Source organism: Pristiophorus japonicus, chromosome 9 (genome assembly GCF_044704955.1).
Source record: "Pristiophorus japonicus isolate sPriJap1 chromosome 9, sPriJap1.hap1, whole genome shotgun sequence".
Classification (NCBI taxonomy): domain Eukaryota; kingdom Metazoa; phylum Chordata; class Chondrichthyes; family Pristiophoridae; genus Pristiophorus; species Pristiophorus japonicus.
In genome coordinates, this window is record NC_091985.1 from 114742582 (window position 1) to 114760415 (window position 17834).

Sequence of the window (17834 nt, forward strand, 5' to 3'; positions counted from 1 at the left end):
CTACCATTGCAGTTTATAATGCAGAATCAAGGGACCTGTAGGCACTGGTACAGCAGACCCCGAGCCCAACTGAGCACTCCCGATTTCTAGCTCACCTAAGACGTGCAACCCATGACGCCCAGGGCCGCCTAAACGCTGTTTTCACCGCCCTCGGCACGACCCTTCAGAAGCCCATCAGTATGGCCGCAGTATTAGAAACTAAACCCAAGCGAGACGAAAATGCCGACGAATTCATGGAAAGATTCATTGAAATATATGGAGGTCAATCTGGAGATAATACCTTCTGGGTGGGGGATAATTCACCTCAATTCTGCGCTATTCTACTTCAGTGCCTACCCCATTCGATTGCTCACGCTATCCGGAACAATAATATGAATTGGGCAGATTACAGTCAGGCCCAGATGGAGAGAGCAGTGAAATATTATTGGCAGGAAAAGAAAGGAGAGGGGGTAGGTGCGCCCCCAACCCGGGTCAAGACTGAATACGTGACTAGAAAGGAAGAGCCTCCTCGAGGGGAAAGACCGAAACCTGCCCCAAGGGGATATCAAATGGAACCACAGCACTGTGTAAGGAGATGGGTGGATAACCAAGAATATGGGTATACCCAACACCCCAACGGTCCAGGCCCCGCAAACTATGGACCCCCTTATGGCCCTCGATCGGGTATGAGGCGCGGCCAGGGCTGGGGAAGGAGCGGACAATGCTTTAATTGTGGACAGGAAGGACATTGGAGCAGGGAATGCCCCTCCCCTCAGCACGAAAAAGGAAGAGGAGGAAAAAGAGGGGGCAAGGGGGGGAAAGAGGACGGGGATTTTGTACTAACTTCTCCCAGAACAACCCCTTTGCCCAACTGTCACCCGAATATCAATACTGACCACGCAGCTTGACTGTACGAGGACCTTCCTCAGATGAGGAACCAATGATATTGCTAAAAATTCAAAATGAGTGGCAACCCTTCTTAATAGATACAGGAGCTTCCATGTCCTCTGTGCAGTCGAAGCTTAAACTCCCCGCCTCCACCGAGACACAGGGATTGTCAGGGTTCCTGGGACAAGTCTCAACATTCCCAATGTCAGAACCAGTTAAAATAAATTACAAGGAAGAATCTGTGGAACATCGGTTTGTTATTACCACCAATTTGGACTGTAACTTGATGGCTAGGGATCTCCTCTGTAAATTTCAGTTACATCTGGAATGCGGGGATGATGGGATCGTTGTAAAGCAAGGAACCTTTAAACAGCAGTGCTACACTACCCGGACCCCTCAATGGTGGTCCCTGGATTTGCCCCAAGCACCCTATCATGTGACCCTAGCGGTAAGAATCAGGATCTCCAGAATTTCTACCAGGATCACGTGGGAGAGGAGTGGGAAATCCTCCTAAGAGCCAGAGTGTCTGGACCGGAGGGGAAAGCAGATTTCGTGGAAATGAATAGAAAGTTGTGGCGGCAGCCCCCAACGGTGGCACCCCACGTCACTCGCAAAGTATTACCTTCCCACCATGCCAGAGATTTAGGAATTATGGTGCGCCAAGCTAAAGACGAGGCTGACCCTACCAGCCCGGATTTGCAGATTGTGGGCATGGCCGGATGGTCCAATTTCACAGGGATCCCGAGAAGGTCCTGACGGTACTATGCCACCAATACACCCGATTACGTGGATCCTCACATATGGGCAGAGGACCCCTCCCAAGTGGGCTATACGCCAATTGATCCGATTGAGATCCTAGTACAGGACAATGTGGACTGGCCCTCCATCCGTCAGTACCCACTGAAACCACAGGCAATACCAAGTATCCACCAATTGATCAAGGGACTAGTGGAACAGGGGATTTTGGTTTAATGTCAGTCCCCGTGTAATACACCAATACTGGCAGTCCCTAAGTCAGGCAAAACAAATCAGTTCCGTTTGGTCCAGGACCTTCGAGCCATCAATGCTATCATCCAGCTCTGGTTCCCAACCCAGCACAGATACTGTCGTTAATCCCAGCAAACGGCAAGATCTTCGCAATAATAGACCTCCAACATACCTTCTTCGCCTTGCCGCTAGCCCAGGCGAGTCAGTACCTGTTCGCCTTCACTTACCAGGGACAGCAATATACATGGACTAGACTTCCCCAAGGGTTCATCCACTCCCCGACCTTATTCTCAAGATGCCTGCAGAAACAGTTATAGTCCCTCACGCTGACTAAGGGATCTACTTTAACTCAGTATGTGGACGATTTACTGGTAGCCAGCGCAGATGAACCAAGTAATCAGGAGGATGCTAATCAGTTACTGAATTACTTGTCCTCCCTGGGATACATAGTTTCCCCATCAAAGGTCAAAATTGGCCAGTCTCAAGTCAAATTTCTTGGGATCATTTTATCAGGCACCCATCGAGCCTTGGAGTCTAGCCGAGTCAAACCAACTGCCAGTTTCCAGTCCCTAGCACGGCTAAACAAATGCGACAGTGGTTGGGGATGATCAATTACTGTAGATCCTGGATCCCTAATGCTGCCCTGATGACCAAGCACCTCACACCGTACACAACCAAGGAAGGCAGCTTTGAAATAGAAACCACAGACGTCCAAGCCTTTAAGGAACTAAAGACAGCCCTGCTGCAAGCTCCGGCTTTGGGCTGGCCCCTCTATGCCCGGCCCTTTCAACTATATTGTACGAACCTGAAAGATTGTGCTACTGCTGTCTTAACTCAAACACGGGGATAAGCATAGGCCTGTTGCCTACTACTCTTCTAAAATAGACCCCGTTGCCTTGGGGCACCCTGTATGTACTCAAATATTAACTGCCATCTACAATAGCCTTCAATCTGCCGCCAACCTTACCCTCCAGCAGGATATTGTTGTACATACCTCTCACTCCGTAGCTGCCCTCTTGGGTCAACTGCAGACTCAACATCTTAGCATGGCCAGGCAGAGTAGATATGAGATCTACCTACTAAATAATCCTAGGCTGACCTTTCGGCACTGTACTGCCATTAATCCAGCCTGTTTTCGTACCGAGCCACCCCAAGATGAGGAAGAACCGAGTCATGACTGTTTATCTTTAATTCAAGAAGCTACCTCGGTCAGGGAAGATTTAGTTGATGTACCAATGGAGGACCCTGACTGTATTATGTATGTTGACGGAAGCTCTTCCATTGACCCAGAAGGCGGACGCAATTTGGGATACGCCATAGTAGACCAGGAGAATCAGGTCCTGGAATCTGCCGCCTTTGAGACCGCCTACTCCGCCCAACAAGCTGAACTATTCACCCTCACCCAAGCCTGTATTTTGGCTAAAGACCTCAAGGTCAATATCTATACCGACTCTGGGTATGCCTTTGGGGTAGCCCATGATTTCGGACAATTATGGAAAAATAGGGGATTCCTAACCTCACAGGGGAATGAGATATCCCATAAGCAGCTAGTATCTGACTTGTTGCAAGCCCTCATGCTCCCCAAGCGCATTGCCATTGTCAAATGTACCGCCCACACCACCGGAAAATCTCCGGTTGACATAGGAAACCGCTGTGCTGACCAAGAGGCCAAACAGGCCTCTCGTGGACAACAAATGGTGGTGTCCAGAATGATGAGTCAAACTAAAAATCCTGCAAAGGATAAGTTAGCCTCGGAAAAACCAATGCCAACCATCCAAGATGTCATTAAAGCACAGGAGGACGCTCCTGAAAAAGAAACTGTTGTGGAAAGATTATGGATGTACTTATGACAATGTCTCTAAACTCTGGACCACTCCCGCGGAACAGACTTGCATATCTGACAAGTTGGCCCTATGGGTTATTGAATGTATGCACTTTGCTACTCATTGTGGAGCAAGGACAACAAGTGACACGCTTTTGGCCACTTGGTGGCACCCTAGACTCCAGGCGCTGGCCCAGAACATCAGTAGTCGCTGCCTTGTTTGCCAACAGCATAATCCAGGGAAGGGAGTCCCCTGTGATTGGGGTAAGACGCCCCTACCAGAAGGTCCCTTTGAGACCTTGCAGTTGGACTACATTGAGTTGCAAAGAGTTCAGTGTTACAAATATGTGTTAGTAATAGTAGATGTGTTTAGCAAATGGATCGAAGCTTACCCTACCCTGGACAATAAGGCTCAAACTGTTGTTAAAGTGTTAATGAGGGAAATTGTTCCTAGATATGGTATCCCAGCTCGACTGAGTTCCGATAATGGCCCTCACTTTATTGGCCAAGTTAACAAAGAATTCTGTTCCCAGATGCACATTAACCAGCAGCTGCATTGTGCCCACCGACCCCAAGCTGCGGGATTAGTTGAACGTGCTAATCAAACTCTTAAAACCAAGCTTGCAAAACTGGTAGCATCAACTGGACTCAATTGGCTTAAACTCCTTCCCATAGCCCTATTCCAGATCCGCACTACTCCCACCGTAGACTGACTCCCACGGAGGTCATTTATGGTAGACCCCTTAGGACCCCCTAGAATCAGAATGTCCCCTCCACTGTCCAGTTCCACCACATGACTGAGGAAATGACCACCTATGTTCTTTCCCTGACTCAGGCTCTGCAAATAGCCCACAACCAAGTTCGAGATGCTCACCTCGACCTCCCAGTTTCGCCCGAATTGTCCCTCGTGGCACCAGGGAAGTATGTCCTGATTAAGAAATGGATTTGAAAAGGATTAGAGCCACGATGGGAGGGGCCTTTTCAGGTGTTACTCACTACCCCCACTGCAGCTAAGGTTGAAGGGAGAAGTGCCTGGGTTCACCTGCATCATTGCAAGCTTATCACTCCTTAACTATCCTCTATATTTATGTTACAGACTTCTTCTATCCCATAGTTGAATAAGTGGAACATTCGGGCGAGCAAAGACAAGCTGCTGAAGATTGTGTACCTCCAATCTTCCCAAGGACAAACCGGGTCCTTGGGACTCTTGGAACCTGACGGGTCCAGAGGACGTTGGATGATATCCACTTAACCCATAGCTATGGGGTTGTGGATTCTTTTTAGTATAATGGCGTTGGCGGCTTATAACATACAGGGGGCAAGACAACAAAAGGAACTCCATGTAAACACGTTCCTATACATGTCTTATGTTTATGCGCGAAATGGGAACTTTTCTAGTTGCTGGGTGTGCTCACATATCCCTATACATTCCAAAGGGGGAATTCCTTTGCGCCCCGTTCCACTGACCCTAACTGAGACTGTCAAGTGGCTTCTGAGCCAGACTAGCATGAGAAGAGGGGGGCCAATGCAAATACGAAAGATGAAAGGCGGGTCAAGAGAGGGATCACAGAGGGCAGGGGGAGCATCATACCGTTATCGTGTGGACAACCACGGGGACGTCACCGAGTGGGAGAGTGCTGGGTACCCCATTAGTCAAACGTTCCAGGGATGGTACCAACCACCCTATGACCATAAAAAGGAACCCCCATTCTTAGTCCTGACCAATACCTCGGGGATCGGGAGGCCAACCGGGGCCATATGTTTAACCCGAAATGACACCAGCAGAAAGGGACAGATCATAGGGTACAGCGATTGCCCACACAACCTCAACATCACAACAGGTGCACAAGTCACTATCCTCTCTCACCTTCCGAATAAAACAGGTGGAGGTCTGTGGGCCCAGTCTTGGGACCCCAATACAATATATATAAAGGCAGCGTATAACGGCACATATTTTGTGTGCGGGCATAGGGCATACCCCTTGGTTACCTAGGCGATGGACAGGGTCCTGCTATTTGGGATATGTGGTGCCATTTGTGCGGCAAACACGTACCCTGGCGGAAGCACATGCCTCCAGCAGACACAGGCGAGCCCTCACCCCCGCCGAAAGGTTCTTTGGGGTCATGATGTTCCCATTCGGGATAGGACGCACCATGGATGAAGTACAGAACCTAGAGAGGGTATTAGAACAGATAGCTAACTATACTGCTGAAGCTCTGGAGGGCATCACGGCCGAAATGATAGCAATACGGACCGTGGCATTACAAAACCGAATGGCCCTCGATTATCTGTTAGCTGAGAAAGGGGGAACATGTGCCCTGATAGGATCTGAATGTTGCACTTACATCCCCGATAATTCAGAAAACATAACCAATCTCGCTGATCACATAAGAAGGGAGGTAAAGAAGTTATCCACCCCTGCAGGAGGAGTAGGCTGGTTTGATTGGCTGTTAGGTGGATCCTGGGGATCGTATCTAATGCATGGAGCAATTATTCTCATCATAGTAATAATTACCTGTTGCTTGATTATTGGTTGCTTTAACCTTTGTTGTAAAGTCATGATGGCAAGGTTAGCAAACCCTCTTGTGGCCATGGGCTCCCGGGTTATGATCCAGAAAACTAAAGATCTACTCGACAAGGAGGATCAGGAGAGTGCGAACGGCTGAATGCGATACTCCTGGAATAGTCACCAGGGTTATCATGGAATGATAAAAGGGGGGAATGTGAATGTGTGAAAATGAAGTGAACAAAGGAATCATGGAAAGATAACTAAAAGAATGTCAGACTGCAAATGTTACATCAGCACAAATAACAGACTTGCTCAAGGTCTTAGTTACTAGTCACGCCAGTAAAATTGTAACATTTACAAGCAATGGGTGAGAAAGCTCTTTGTGTAAAACAGTTGCTATAACCACTTGCCCATATCTAAATTGGACAAGGAAGGCCAGGTATCGGCTAATGAGTGGACAAAGGGAAGGAGGGATCACAAAGGATAGGGTGAACTGAATGTCCCTCAATTGTATTACGTACTGAAAGTGTATAACCGTTGCGCCCCTACATTGTAACGGGGCTTGTCCGAGGGAAGCGGGCGCACTCTGAGGGAGAGCGTCCCTTTGTTCTGATAAGTCCCGGCCGGTGAAACAAATAATAAAGACTGCTTTGTTATAAGCTGCTTTGGTATTCGTGTGTCAGTGAATTCGCTGAAACAGATCGAGGGAAAAAGAACCCGTATTAACAACTCCACCCCTGCCCGCAGGCGATGACGTGTTTCTCTGACTCCAACCAAGCTTATTCTTTTGAACATCTTAGGTAATGCACACTTATAGGTTGGTCTGGGGATTGGAGTGGGAGTGGCAGTTGATTGTGTTAATAAGCGCGGGGTCTGGGTCTGTTCCCTTATTGCAGCAGCTAACTCCAACATTCCCTCCCTCATGTGCTCTGACAGTGTCGCAACTACCTGCAACATTCCCTCCCACATGTTCGCCGACGGTGTCTACCTGTGACATGCCCTCCCTCATATTGAGCAACAGTGTCAACTACCTGCAACATTCCCTCGCTCATGTTCACTAACAGCGCATCAGCTATCTGCAACATTCCCTCCTTCAATTGTTTCAGCTGACAGAGACATTTCTTTCCTCATGTTCCCAGTGTTCCCATTTCTCGTGAGAGTGTAGTTACTTCTCCCGACAGTCCCAATACCGCAACACCCACCCCACTGATGGTGTACAGCAATGATCGGGTAAGGTCAATGCGCTCCGCACTCATTGCCATCATCTGAACCACATCTGTTAGATCCTGCACCTCAGGATAGCGCGGTCGAGCTCTCCTTCCCCTCCGTGTGGCTCGCTGCATCCCACTGGGACCCGCAGCCTCGGACGGTGGGGCCCTGCGTGTGCCTCGCTGCACCCCACTGGAATCCCCAGCCTCGGACGGTTGGAAACCATGGAATGTCCCACCAACACTCATACCACTCGGAAGGGATTGGCACTTCAATGGGCGATACCTGCACCTCCTCCAGATTGAGTACAACAGTGGGGGCTTCATCCATCACCTCCCCCTCCCCCTCACCCCCATGCTCTTGGTCTGGAAGGTGGGATTGGAAGATGTTCTCTTCAGGTTCATCCGCATCTCAATCTTCTTCTGCATCGCCTTCTGCCTCGTCAGGGTTGGCCTCAGGTTCTGCAAAATATAACATGCAAATGATTAGCAGCAGGAGGGGGCAGGGTGGCATGAGTAGGCTCACACAGCGCAGGCAGCAGGCTCATTTGAAGGACCACAATGAATGTTAGCACATTGCATCAACTGAAGCGTAGCTGACGGAGACATCCCCATGAACCGAAGCATGGCTAGCCCGCTAGCACTTAACATTTATCAAAGCCAGAGTGTGGAATTTGCAGGGCTTACCCTCTCCCTCGAGTGTGGGCCCAGCTTGTGCAGTGGTGGTTGCTTTTCTCCAGGCAGGACCCATCAAAGCAGCGACCCTCTTTTCCAAGGGTATCAGTGGGTGCAGATTTGCCGAGCCTCCTTCTGTTCGAGTTCTTTCCCGTTTATTGTGTGCCACCTTCTTCTGCAAAGATGAAAATATAATTTTTTAAGAGAGGGTGTTTTCTGCTGGGTGGGACATATACAAACTGGTCACATTTACAATTGCAATTCCATTGAATAAATTAAAATATTACTTACACTAACTACTTGACCAAGGCCCTGCCACTTTTTTGCACTGGCCTCCAGACCTCGGGGTGGTCACCATTGCACAGTAATCTTCTGCAAGTTGGTTCCAGCATTTCCTCATTTCTTTCGTTGAAACTTTTGTGACTTCTGCTGGTGTCCAGCTCGTGCCATCTTCCCTCAATATCACAGTAACTAGTGCCTGCACTTCATCCTGTAAGAAATTCTTGGTCCTTGCGCCACGTTGTATCTTATATTGCAGCTCCGATTTTACCAATGAGAATTAAAGTGTTCACACACAACCGGGTCCTTAAAGAATGACCGAATGCAGACCGGGAGCTGTACTGTGCACGCATGCCTATAGGAATCACGTCAAAAACGTCCTTTTTTTTCGCCCATGCGCAGAAGAGGGGGGCATCTTTTTTCGGCGCAGACATTAGGCTCCACTCCCTGAGGCTACAGGACAATGCGCGGCGCCATTTTCCAAAAATACAACAGGGAAACTTGCTACTTTTTTTTTTAAGTATTTGGGGCCAAGGTAAATGGGTGTAACTCTGGCAATACGCCATAAAACAGCATCAGAAAAAAAGGAGCCCAATTTTCCCAGTCCACTTTAGCCAACTCTGCCTTCATACTTTTGTAGTCTCCTTTGTTTGAGCTTAGGACACTGGTTTGAGATCCAACTGAATTGGAAATTCAACCATGCTATGGTCACTCAATCCCAGAGGATCCTTTACTAGATAGTTTATTAATCCTGTCTCATTACACAGTACCAGATCTAAGATAGCCTGCTCCCTGGTTGGTTCCGCAACATACTGTTCAAGGAAACTATCCCAGATACACTCTATGAACTCTTTCTCAAGGCTACCCTGGCCAATTTGCTTTGTCCAATCAATATGAAGGTTAAAATTGCCCATGATTATTGCTGTTCCTTTTTTTAAAAAAAAAACAAGATTTATACTCCATCCAACAGTGTTAGCCACTGTTAGGGGGCCTATAGACTACGCCCACCAGCGACTTTTTCCCCATTATTCCTCATCTCCACCCAAATTGATTCAACACCTTGATCTTCTGAGCCAATATCATTGCTCAGTAACGCACTGATCTCACCCTTTATTAACAGTGCTACCCCACTTCCTTTTCCTTTGTCTGCCTTTCTGAATTGTCAAATACCCCTGAATATTTAGTTCCCAGCCTTGGTCACCTTGCAATCACATCTCTGTAATGGCTATCAGCTCATACCCATTTGTATCTATTTGTGCCATCAACTCACCTATTTTGTTACAAATGCTGCGTGCATTCAGATAAGAGAGTTTTAAAATTTGTTTTTAACCACCATTTTTCCTGCTTTGCTCCACTTTCTGGTACACTTCTATGTTTATACATTCTGTCCCTTCCTGGCACGCTCTGGTTTTCATTTCCCCCAATGTTAGCCTGCTCTATTGCCTTCTCCTTATTCTTTGACTTGTTAAATTTCCGCTCAGCTGAACACCCCCCCCCTCACTAATTAGTTTAAAACCCTCTCTACAGCCCGTTATTTGATTTGCCAAGACCCTAGTCCCAGCACGGTCTAACTGGAGCCCGCCTGAATGGAACAGCTCCCTCTTACCCCAGTACTGGTGCCAGTATCCCACGAACCAAAACCCATTTCTCCCACACCAGTCTTTGAGCCACATGTTTAACTCGCTGATCTTATTTACCCTATTCCAATTTGCTCATGGCTCAGGTAGTAATCCAGGGATTATTACCTGTGTGGTTCTGCTTTTTAATTTGGCCCCTAGCTGCTCATAATCCCTCAGCAGAACCTCTTTGTTTGTCCTACCTATGTCGTTGGTACCCACTTGGACCACGACAACTGGATCTTCCCCCTCCCACTCCAAGTTCCTCTCCAGTCCAGAGATGATGTCCTTAAACCCTGGCACCGGGTAGGCAAAACAACCTTCGGGACTCATGCTCTCGGCTGCAGAGAACAGTATCTATCCGCCTAATGATGCTGTCCCCTAGCACTACGTTTCTTTTTACTCCCTCCACTTGAATGGCCTCCTGTACTACAGTGCTGTGGTCAGTTTGCTCAACCTCCCTGCAGTCCCTGCTCTCGTTCACACAGGGAATAAGAGCCTCAAACCTGCTGGACAAGAGCAAGGGCTGAGGCTCTCCATCACTACATCCTGTGTCCCCATACCTTCCTCACTCGTAGTCATACCCTCCTGTCCCTGACCACTGATCGAATTTGAATTCATTAATCTAACTGGTGTGACTAGCTCCTGGATCGCAGCGTCCAGGTAACTCTCCCCCTCCCTGATGTGTCGTGGTGCCTGCAGTTCAGATTCCAGCTCATCAACGTGGAGCCGAAGTTCCTCGAGCTGCAGACACTTGCTGCAGATGTGGTCGCCGTGGACCTCAATGGTGTCCACCAACTCCCACATGCAACAGCAGAAACACACCACCTGCCCTGCCATCTCTCATGTATTCAATTAGTTAAGATTTTAAGTTTTGAACGTTTAGTTTATAATCCCAGCCCTTAATTTAAACCAATGTCCAAGAAAAGAATTCTCAACTGCCATGGTGGGATTTGAACTTGTGCCGTAGAGTTCCAACACATGCAGTTTCCAACAATCCTGGATGGATTTGAACCCAGGTCCTAGAGGTAAAAGGCCAGTGTCTAACTCACTACCCCACAGTTGAGTTTTTTTAATTTACCTTAAAAAACAAGTCCCGGATTAGTTTGTGCAACAAATATTCCTGCTGGTAACTGCCCAACATGTTACAATAGAGCCAGATAAAAGCAAGGTAAATAAAGACCCATTTAATATTATTTGTTACACAGAATGTACAGCACAGAAACAGGCTATTCGGTTCCACACAAGCCTCCTCCTACCCCTCTTCATCTAACCCCATCAACAAAACCTTCTATTCCTTTCTCTCTCGTGCTCATCTAGCTTCCCCTTAAATGCATCCGCAGTATTTGCCTCAGTTACGGCTTGTGGTAACAAGTTCCACATTCTAACGACTCTCTAAGTAAAGAAGTTTCTCCTGAATTTCCTATTGGATTTATTAGTGACTATCTTATATTTATGGCCTAGTTTTGGTCTCCCCAAGTGAAAACAGTACAAATGCATCCCTAATTTGGCACTGGTTGTAAACATCTTCGCTACATCTATCCCATCAAATGTTTTCATTATTACCTCTATCAGCCTTCTCTTTTAGAGAGAAAGAATTCCAGCCTGTTCAATCTTTCCTGATAGGTATAACCTCTCGGTTCCGGTATCATCCTTATAAATCTTTTTTAAACCTTCTCCGCACCGGAAACCAGAACCGTGCACAGTATTCCAGTTGCGGTCTCACCCAGGTATACAAATTTAGCACAACTTCACTGATTTTCAATTCTAGCCCTCTGGAAATGAATCCCAATGCTGTGTTTACTTTTTTTTTTAAAATAGCCTTATTGACCTGTGTCACTAATTTTAGTGATTTGTATATGTGTTATGTTATACCAGGGTTTAACTGAATTCAGTTTAAATTTGGAAACTAAGAGTTGCATTCTATGGGGCATTAATTAATTTTTAATTGGGTATCGCTGGCAAGTCCAGCATTTATTGTCCATCTCTTGTGGTGGGCCACCTTCTTGAATTGCTAATAGCTGTTTAACACAACTAAGTGACTTGCTAACCCACTTCAGAGGGCAGTTAAGAGTCAACCACACTGGTGTGGAACTGGAGTCACATATAGGCCAGGCCGGGTAAGGACAGCAGGTTTGCTTCCCTAAAAAGGACATTAGTGAATCAACTGGGTTTTTAAGAACAGACAACTTCATGGCCACTTTTATTAATACCAGCTTTTTAATTTCCAGATTTAAAAAACAGAATTCAAATTTTCAACTGCCATGGTGGGATTTGAACTTGTTCTCTGGATTATTAGTTCAATAACAACCACTATGTTACCATTGTCACCGGCACTTTCCTTTCACTATTCGCGTCCTTCTAGACCCATCTGAGAAGAACTATGCACTTACACTGGAGAATTGGGTGCTATTTGCCTTTAACCTTGTGTAGTATTTGCAACAGTGGATTAGAAGTAATTAGTATTTTTCCTGTCAGGACTATTTTCCACAGTTCATGTGCCACAAGCCATTATCGTTTTTGTGATCAGTGAAATAGAGGCCCAGTCAAAACGCATTCAGCAATACTATTCATTTTTTAAAAAATTATTTTAAAACTTAGAATTTAAAAGTTCCAAAGGGTAGGGCTGTGATATGATTAGAATGGGAGGGAAATGGGGTTTGTACAGTACTTGCAACAGCAGAGGGTGTGAATGGAGACAGGGCTGGAGAAGGTGCAGAAATGGGCAGAGCAAAATAACGTAAGGATTTGAAGACACGATTAAAGATTTTGCAGTCAATATATAGGACACCCAGTGCCAGCATCAAGTACCTCAAGCAGTGAATGTAGAATAAAGCCCTCTGCTCTATCCTGTCCCAACAATTCACCTTAACCCAACAGTGAAAGAATACTCCCTAATGAACCAATGTGAATGCTTTTTGTTTAGGAAGGGTTGAAGCTGCTCAAGCGCATTTCAAACCAGATCCTTAGAGATCCTTCTACAGGGAGACGTTTATTCCATTGGCCGAGGCTGGATTCAAACCCAGTCACAAAGATAAAATGGCACTGTATTAATTCATTGAGCCACAGAGTCCCCAGCACAACTCACGTTTTTGGAAATATGAGAAGGGATAGAAAATGACATGGTGCTTTGCAGGGTTTCATTGAAAAGTACAATACACCAGTTACAAATAACAGTTACCAAAACTTACATTTGTACAGTGAAGTGACCTAGTGTGGTTGTGAGCATCAACCCTGATGTTTGGCACACTGGTGTCTTGCATGACACCACTTATTGCAACCATCATTGGGAAATGTTTCCGGACTTCTACACCTGAAGAAAATCAAAAATGTGATTTAATAGACACTCTTATTGCTTATACATTATCCCAAAGATGATACTCCACAACCAAGACTTCAAATTAAATGAAGGTGACACACTACCAATTATGAGTCTGCCAAGTCTCTCACATGAATAGCTCACCAAGTATCACAGTTCATTTGGTGTCTGTCTCTCTCAAAACTAATAGTTTTCCATCTTTGGCATCATCCGAGTGAATCGACACTGTAAGCTCTAGGACTTTAATGTCCTTTCTATAATGGGCTGCCCAAAAATGCACATATAATCTAACTGCAGACTAAACAATAGTTTGTACAAACTATTACTTCTTCATTCTTACATCCTTTGCTCCTATTTAGAAAGTTCTGAGATTATATTGTTTTTATTATACAGGCTTTATCTGCCTGCGCTTCCACTTTCAGGAAATTATATATTTGCACCACTAGGTCTCAGTTCTTCCACAAACTTCAGTGCTTGTATTACATGTATACTTAATTTCTTGTTTTAGTCTGCCCAAAATGTACTACATCACAATTATACACATTAAAATGCATATGTCACCTGTCTGCCCATTCTGCTAACCTTTTGATGTATTCCTGAAGTCTTTTACAGTCCTCCTTGCTGTTGCTCAACACCCTACTTTTGTGTCATGAGCAAATTTCAAAATTGTGTCCATTATAATCAAGTCCAAATCATCTATAAGCACAGAACAAAAAAGTGTACTGGGGTACATCGTGTCCAATCCAAACAAGATTTAGTTACCCTAACTGTGTTTCCTGTCTATCAACCAACTTTCTATTTATGATGCTACATTTTCTCTTACAACACATGCCTGAATTTGACAAAGGCTCTTGTGCGACACTTTATGGATTGCCTTTTGAAAATCACAATACACTACCTTCCCTTTATCTATCCACCAGTCACTATCAAATGCTATAAAATTTGTCATCTGCAATTTGCATTTAACTGGCAGTAGTACTCGAGTAATCCACGCATTTCTAAATGTTCACTAATTTTATTTCAGATTGTAAGTGTTTGCCCACAATTGATATTGGACAAACCAGTCTATAGTTACTTCTCTCTTGTCTTGAGCATGGATGTTATTTTAGCTGCTCTCTATTCCCACAGCACAATTTGCATATTTAAGAAGAATTGAAAATTGTAGTCAGCACCTCTGCTAGCTCATGATTTTTTAAATGTTTGGGAGCCCAACTCAAACCCCTTCAACAGATTTTCATGGGTAGTTTATATACAAAGGCTGCCAGGGAAGTATGCCTGTAACTTCCTAATATAAACAGTTGGCAGGGGAGGCTCCATCTGAGGTGCCCATTGGTAACAATTGGCCCAACAGGCTAGTCTAAATTTAGCTGGTGCACAAGAAAAACTTACTATTTTAAACAATTTTTTTATTCCGCTTTGACTCATAATCTGACCGATAACGCGATTATGGGCCCTATTTTGAATCTGTTTGGTTGTTATTCTTTGATTTAACCAGAGGTGTCATTGTGCAGAGAGCTAACAGATAAGCCGTAATTCAGAATTAAGAAAGTGAGACTAAGTATAAAAGACACACACTAAATGGTTGTCTGTCAGCATCAACAAAAACTGTCAATTTGTGCACATCCTCCTTTGTTGAGGGAGGTATAACTGTGTGCATTACACCAGGCATTGTGGGGACTTTCCTTGAACAATATAGGGTTGATTCTGCACTGTCTGCAGAGAGCAGCACTTGCAAAGACTTCACCGCAGGGTCCCAGCCCATGATTTTATATCTATTAATTTTCATTAGTGGTAATTCACTGGCTGCACATCCACGATTTCCTATGATGCACCAAATGGGAGTACGGAATCAGTCCATATAAACCTTGCCCACAATTTCCATTCTCACCTTTTGAAGCATTCAGCACAATGGAAGGATCTTTTCATTTTGCCCTCCTGCTCATCTTAAAATCTATGTTGCAGTCTAAATGATGAGATCCAAGGCTGGAAGGTCATAAATAATTTGTACATGTTTAAAGTATATAGGATACTCCTACCTGTGGACTTGTTCAATTCAAACCGACACATTAACCACAGCTCTTGATTGTATGTGGACAACCCTGGCGTTTGCAGCTTTAAAGGATTAGTCTGAGAAGGGGGAGAAAAAAAATCTAATTTTAACTTCTAATGATTACCTGGTGGTATAGTAGCTACCAATTGAATCACATCCAAAAAGGCTTCAAATTTCAGCTGGGATTTGGACAATCCAGTTCAAACACTTCAGATCTCCGGAGAATCCAAAACGTAGCTTCAGTAAACCTCCACACCTGGCTATACCTTCTATCACTTGCCCTGCCCAGACCATCGTGTACCTCTCATCACTAAATCACACCTTGTTCTGTCCATCTACTCCTCTGAGCATCTCACCTGTTCCACCTCTCTCACCTCAATTAAAATTCTCATTCTCTACTGCCCACCCAAGTACCATAACATTTTTATCACCGAGATATCTTTACTGCTTTCCTCCCTTAACCTCTACAGTGAGTGACTTCTCATGCTCATTGATTTCAACCTCCATCTCAATTTATCTCTCTCCTGAGTTCACTGCCCTCCTATCCTCCCTTAATTTCTCCCTCCATGTAAACTCCCCAACCCATATTCACAGTTACCCCCTTGACCTTGCTACTCCCACCGTGTCAATTGCAGATAAGGCCATCTCGGACCACTTCCTTGTATTGCTCTCCACCCACATCCCCCTTTCCTCCCCTCCCCCTAAAACCCTATTTCCTTCTGTGAAAGAGGCAGAGGAAGTAGTAGCAGCACATTTAGAAAATCATAATAGTGTCAAGCAGAGTCAGCATGGCTTTATGCAAATGAGATCAAGTTTGATAAATTTGCTGGAGTTCTTTGAGGATGTAACAAGCAGGGTGGATAAGGGGGAACCAGTAAATGTCGTGTATTTGGATTTCCAGAAGGCATTCGATAAGATGCCACATAAAAAGGTTACTGCACAAGATAAGAGTTCACAGGGTTGGGGGTAAGAGAGGATAGAGGATTGGCTAACTAACGGAAAATCGGGATAAAGGGGTCATTTTCAAGTTGGCAAACTGTAACTAGTGGGGTGCCACAGGGATCAGTGTTGGGGCCTCAACTATTTACAATCGATATTAATGTCGTGGATGAAGGGACCAAGTGTTGCAAGTTGTGAGGAGGACACAAAAAATCTGCAAAGGGATTACAGATAAGTGAGTGGGTAAAAATTTGGCAGATGGAGTATAATGTGGGAAAATGTGAGAATACAGACTTTGGTATGAAAAATTAGAAAGCAAATTATTTAAATGGTGAGAGATTACAAAATGCTGAGGTACAGAGGGAGCTGGGGGCTCCTTGTACATGAAACACAAAAAGTTAGCACGCAGGGGGGTGGGGGGAGGGGCAAGAGAGGGGATGGAGAGAAGATGAGGAGCTCGGTGGGGTTGGAGGGGGCAGGGGGGCAGGCCACACACTTAGGTGGGGGCAGGGGGGGCAGTAACTTAGGTGGCCGGGACAGGAATTTCTTTGGAGCGGTGGGAGACAGTGACCCTTGTCTGTTCCAAGTGAGCTCTCCTGTCTGGAGTCGGCAGTCGGAATGGCTCGAATTACACTTTGCAAAGGGAAACTGCTGGGTGTGTCTTATCCTCCAAACCTGACCAATCACCAATCAGGACTTGACATCAAGGGGGGGCCCCAATGGAGCTTTAGGTGTTACAAATAAACACAACCTATTTGTTAACGGTTCTCTCTCTCCTTGGCTACCGTCCCTCTCTCCTTCAAATCAGCCGTCATCACTCATCTCCTCAAAAAAAACAATCCTTGACCTTCTGTCCTTGCAAACAACTCCATCCCTCCATTTCCAACCTCCCTTTCCTCTCCTAAGTTCTTGAACGTATTGTTGTCTCCCAAATCCGTGACCAACTTTCCAGGAACTCCATGTTTAAATCCCTCCAATCAGGTTCCTGCCTCTGCCACAGTATCAAAATGGCTCATCAAAGACACAAATTATATCCTTTGCGACTGTGACAAAAATAAACTATTCATCCTTGTCCTTCTCCACCTGTCTGCAGATTTTGACACGGTTGAACGCTACATCCTCTTCCAATGCCTCTCCACCGTCATAGAGCTGGGTGAGACGGCACTTGCCTGGTTCCATTCTTATCTATCTAATCAGAATCAGTTACCTGCAATGATATCTCTGCCCGCTCCTGCATCGTAACCTGCGTGTCCCCCAAGGATCTATCCTTGCGCTTCTCCTATTTCTCATCTCCATGCTGCCCCTCAACAACATCCTCCAAAAACACAGCATTCGTTTCCACCTGTACGCTTGCTCTACCTCACCACCACTTCTCTCGACCCCTCCACCATCTCTAAATTGTCAGATTGCTTGTCCGACATCCAGTACTGGATGGAGTAGAAATTGCCTCCAACTAAATATTGGGAAGACCGAAGCCATTATTTTCGGTCCCGCCACAAACTTGGTTCCCTAGCCACCGACTCATCCTTCGCCATAGCACCTGTCTTGAGGCTGAACCAAACT

At 45.6% G+C, this 17834-nt stretch overlaps 1 protein-coding gene across 2 annotated transcripts in view; it reads right to left on the bottom strand.

The window, feature by feature from the left end:
* tmem181 (transmembrane protein 181) overlaps nucleotides 1-17834 on the bottom strand; it is a 174387-nt gene that overhangs the window by 85249 nt on the left and 71304 nt on the right. For both annotated transcript variants that reach the window (XM_070889710.1, XM_070889709.1), the window contains exons 4-5: nucleotides 15319-15409; nucleotides 13155-13276 (exon numbers count right to left, since the gene is read on the bottom strand). In XM_070889710.1, the coding sequence (XP_070745811.1) occupies nucleotides 13155-13276; nucleotides 15319-15409 (213 nt within the window). The remainder of the gene's footprint in view (nucleotides 1-13154; nucleotides 13277-15318; nucleotides 15410-17834) is intronic.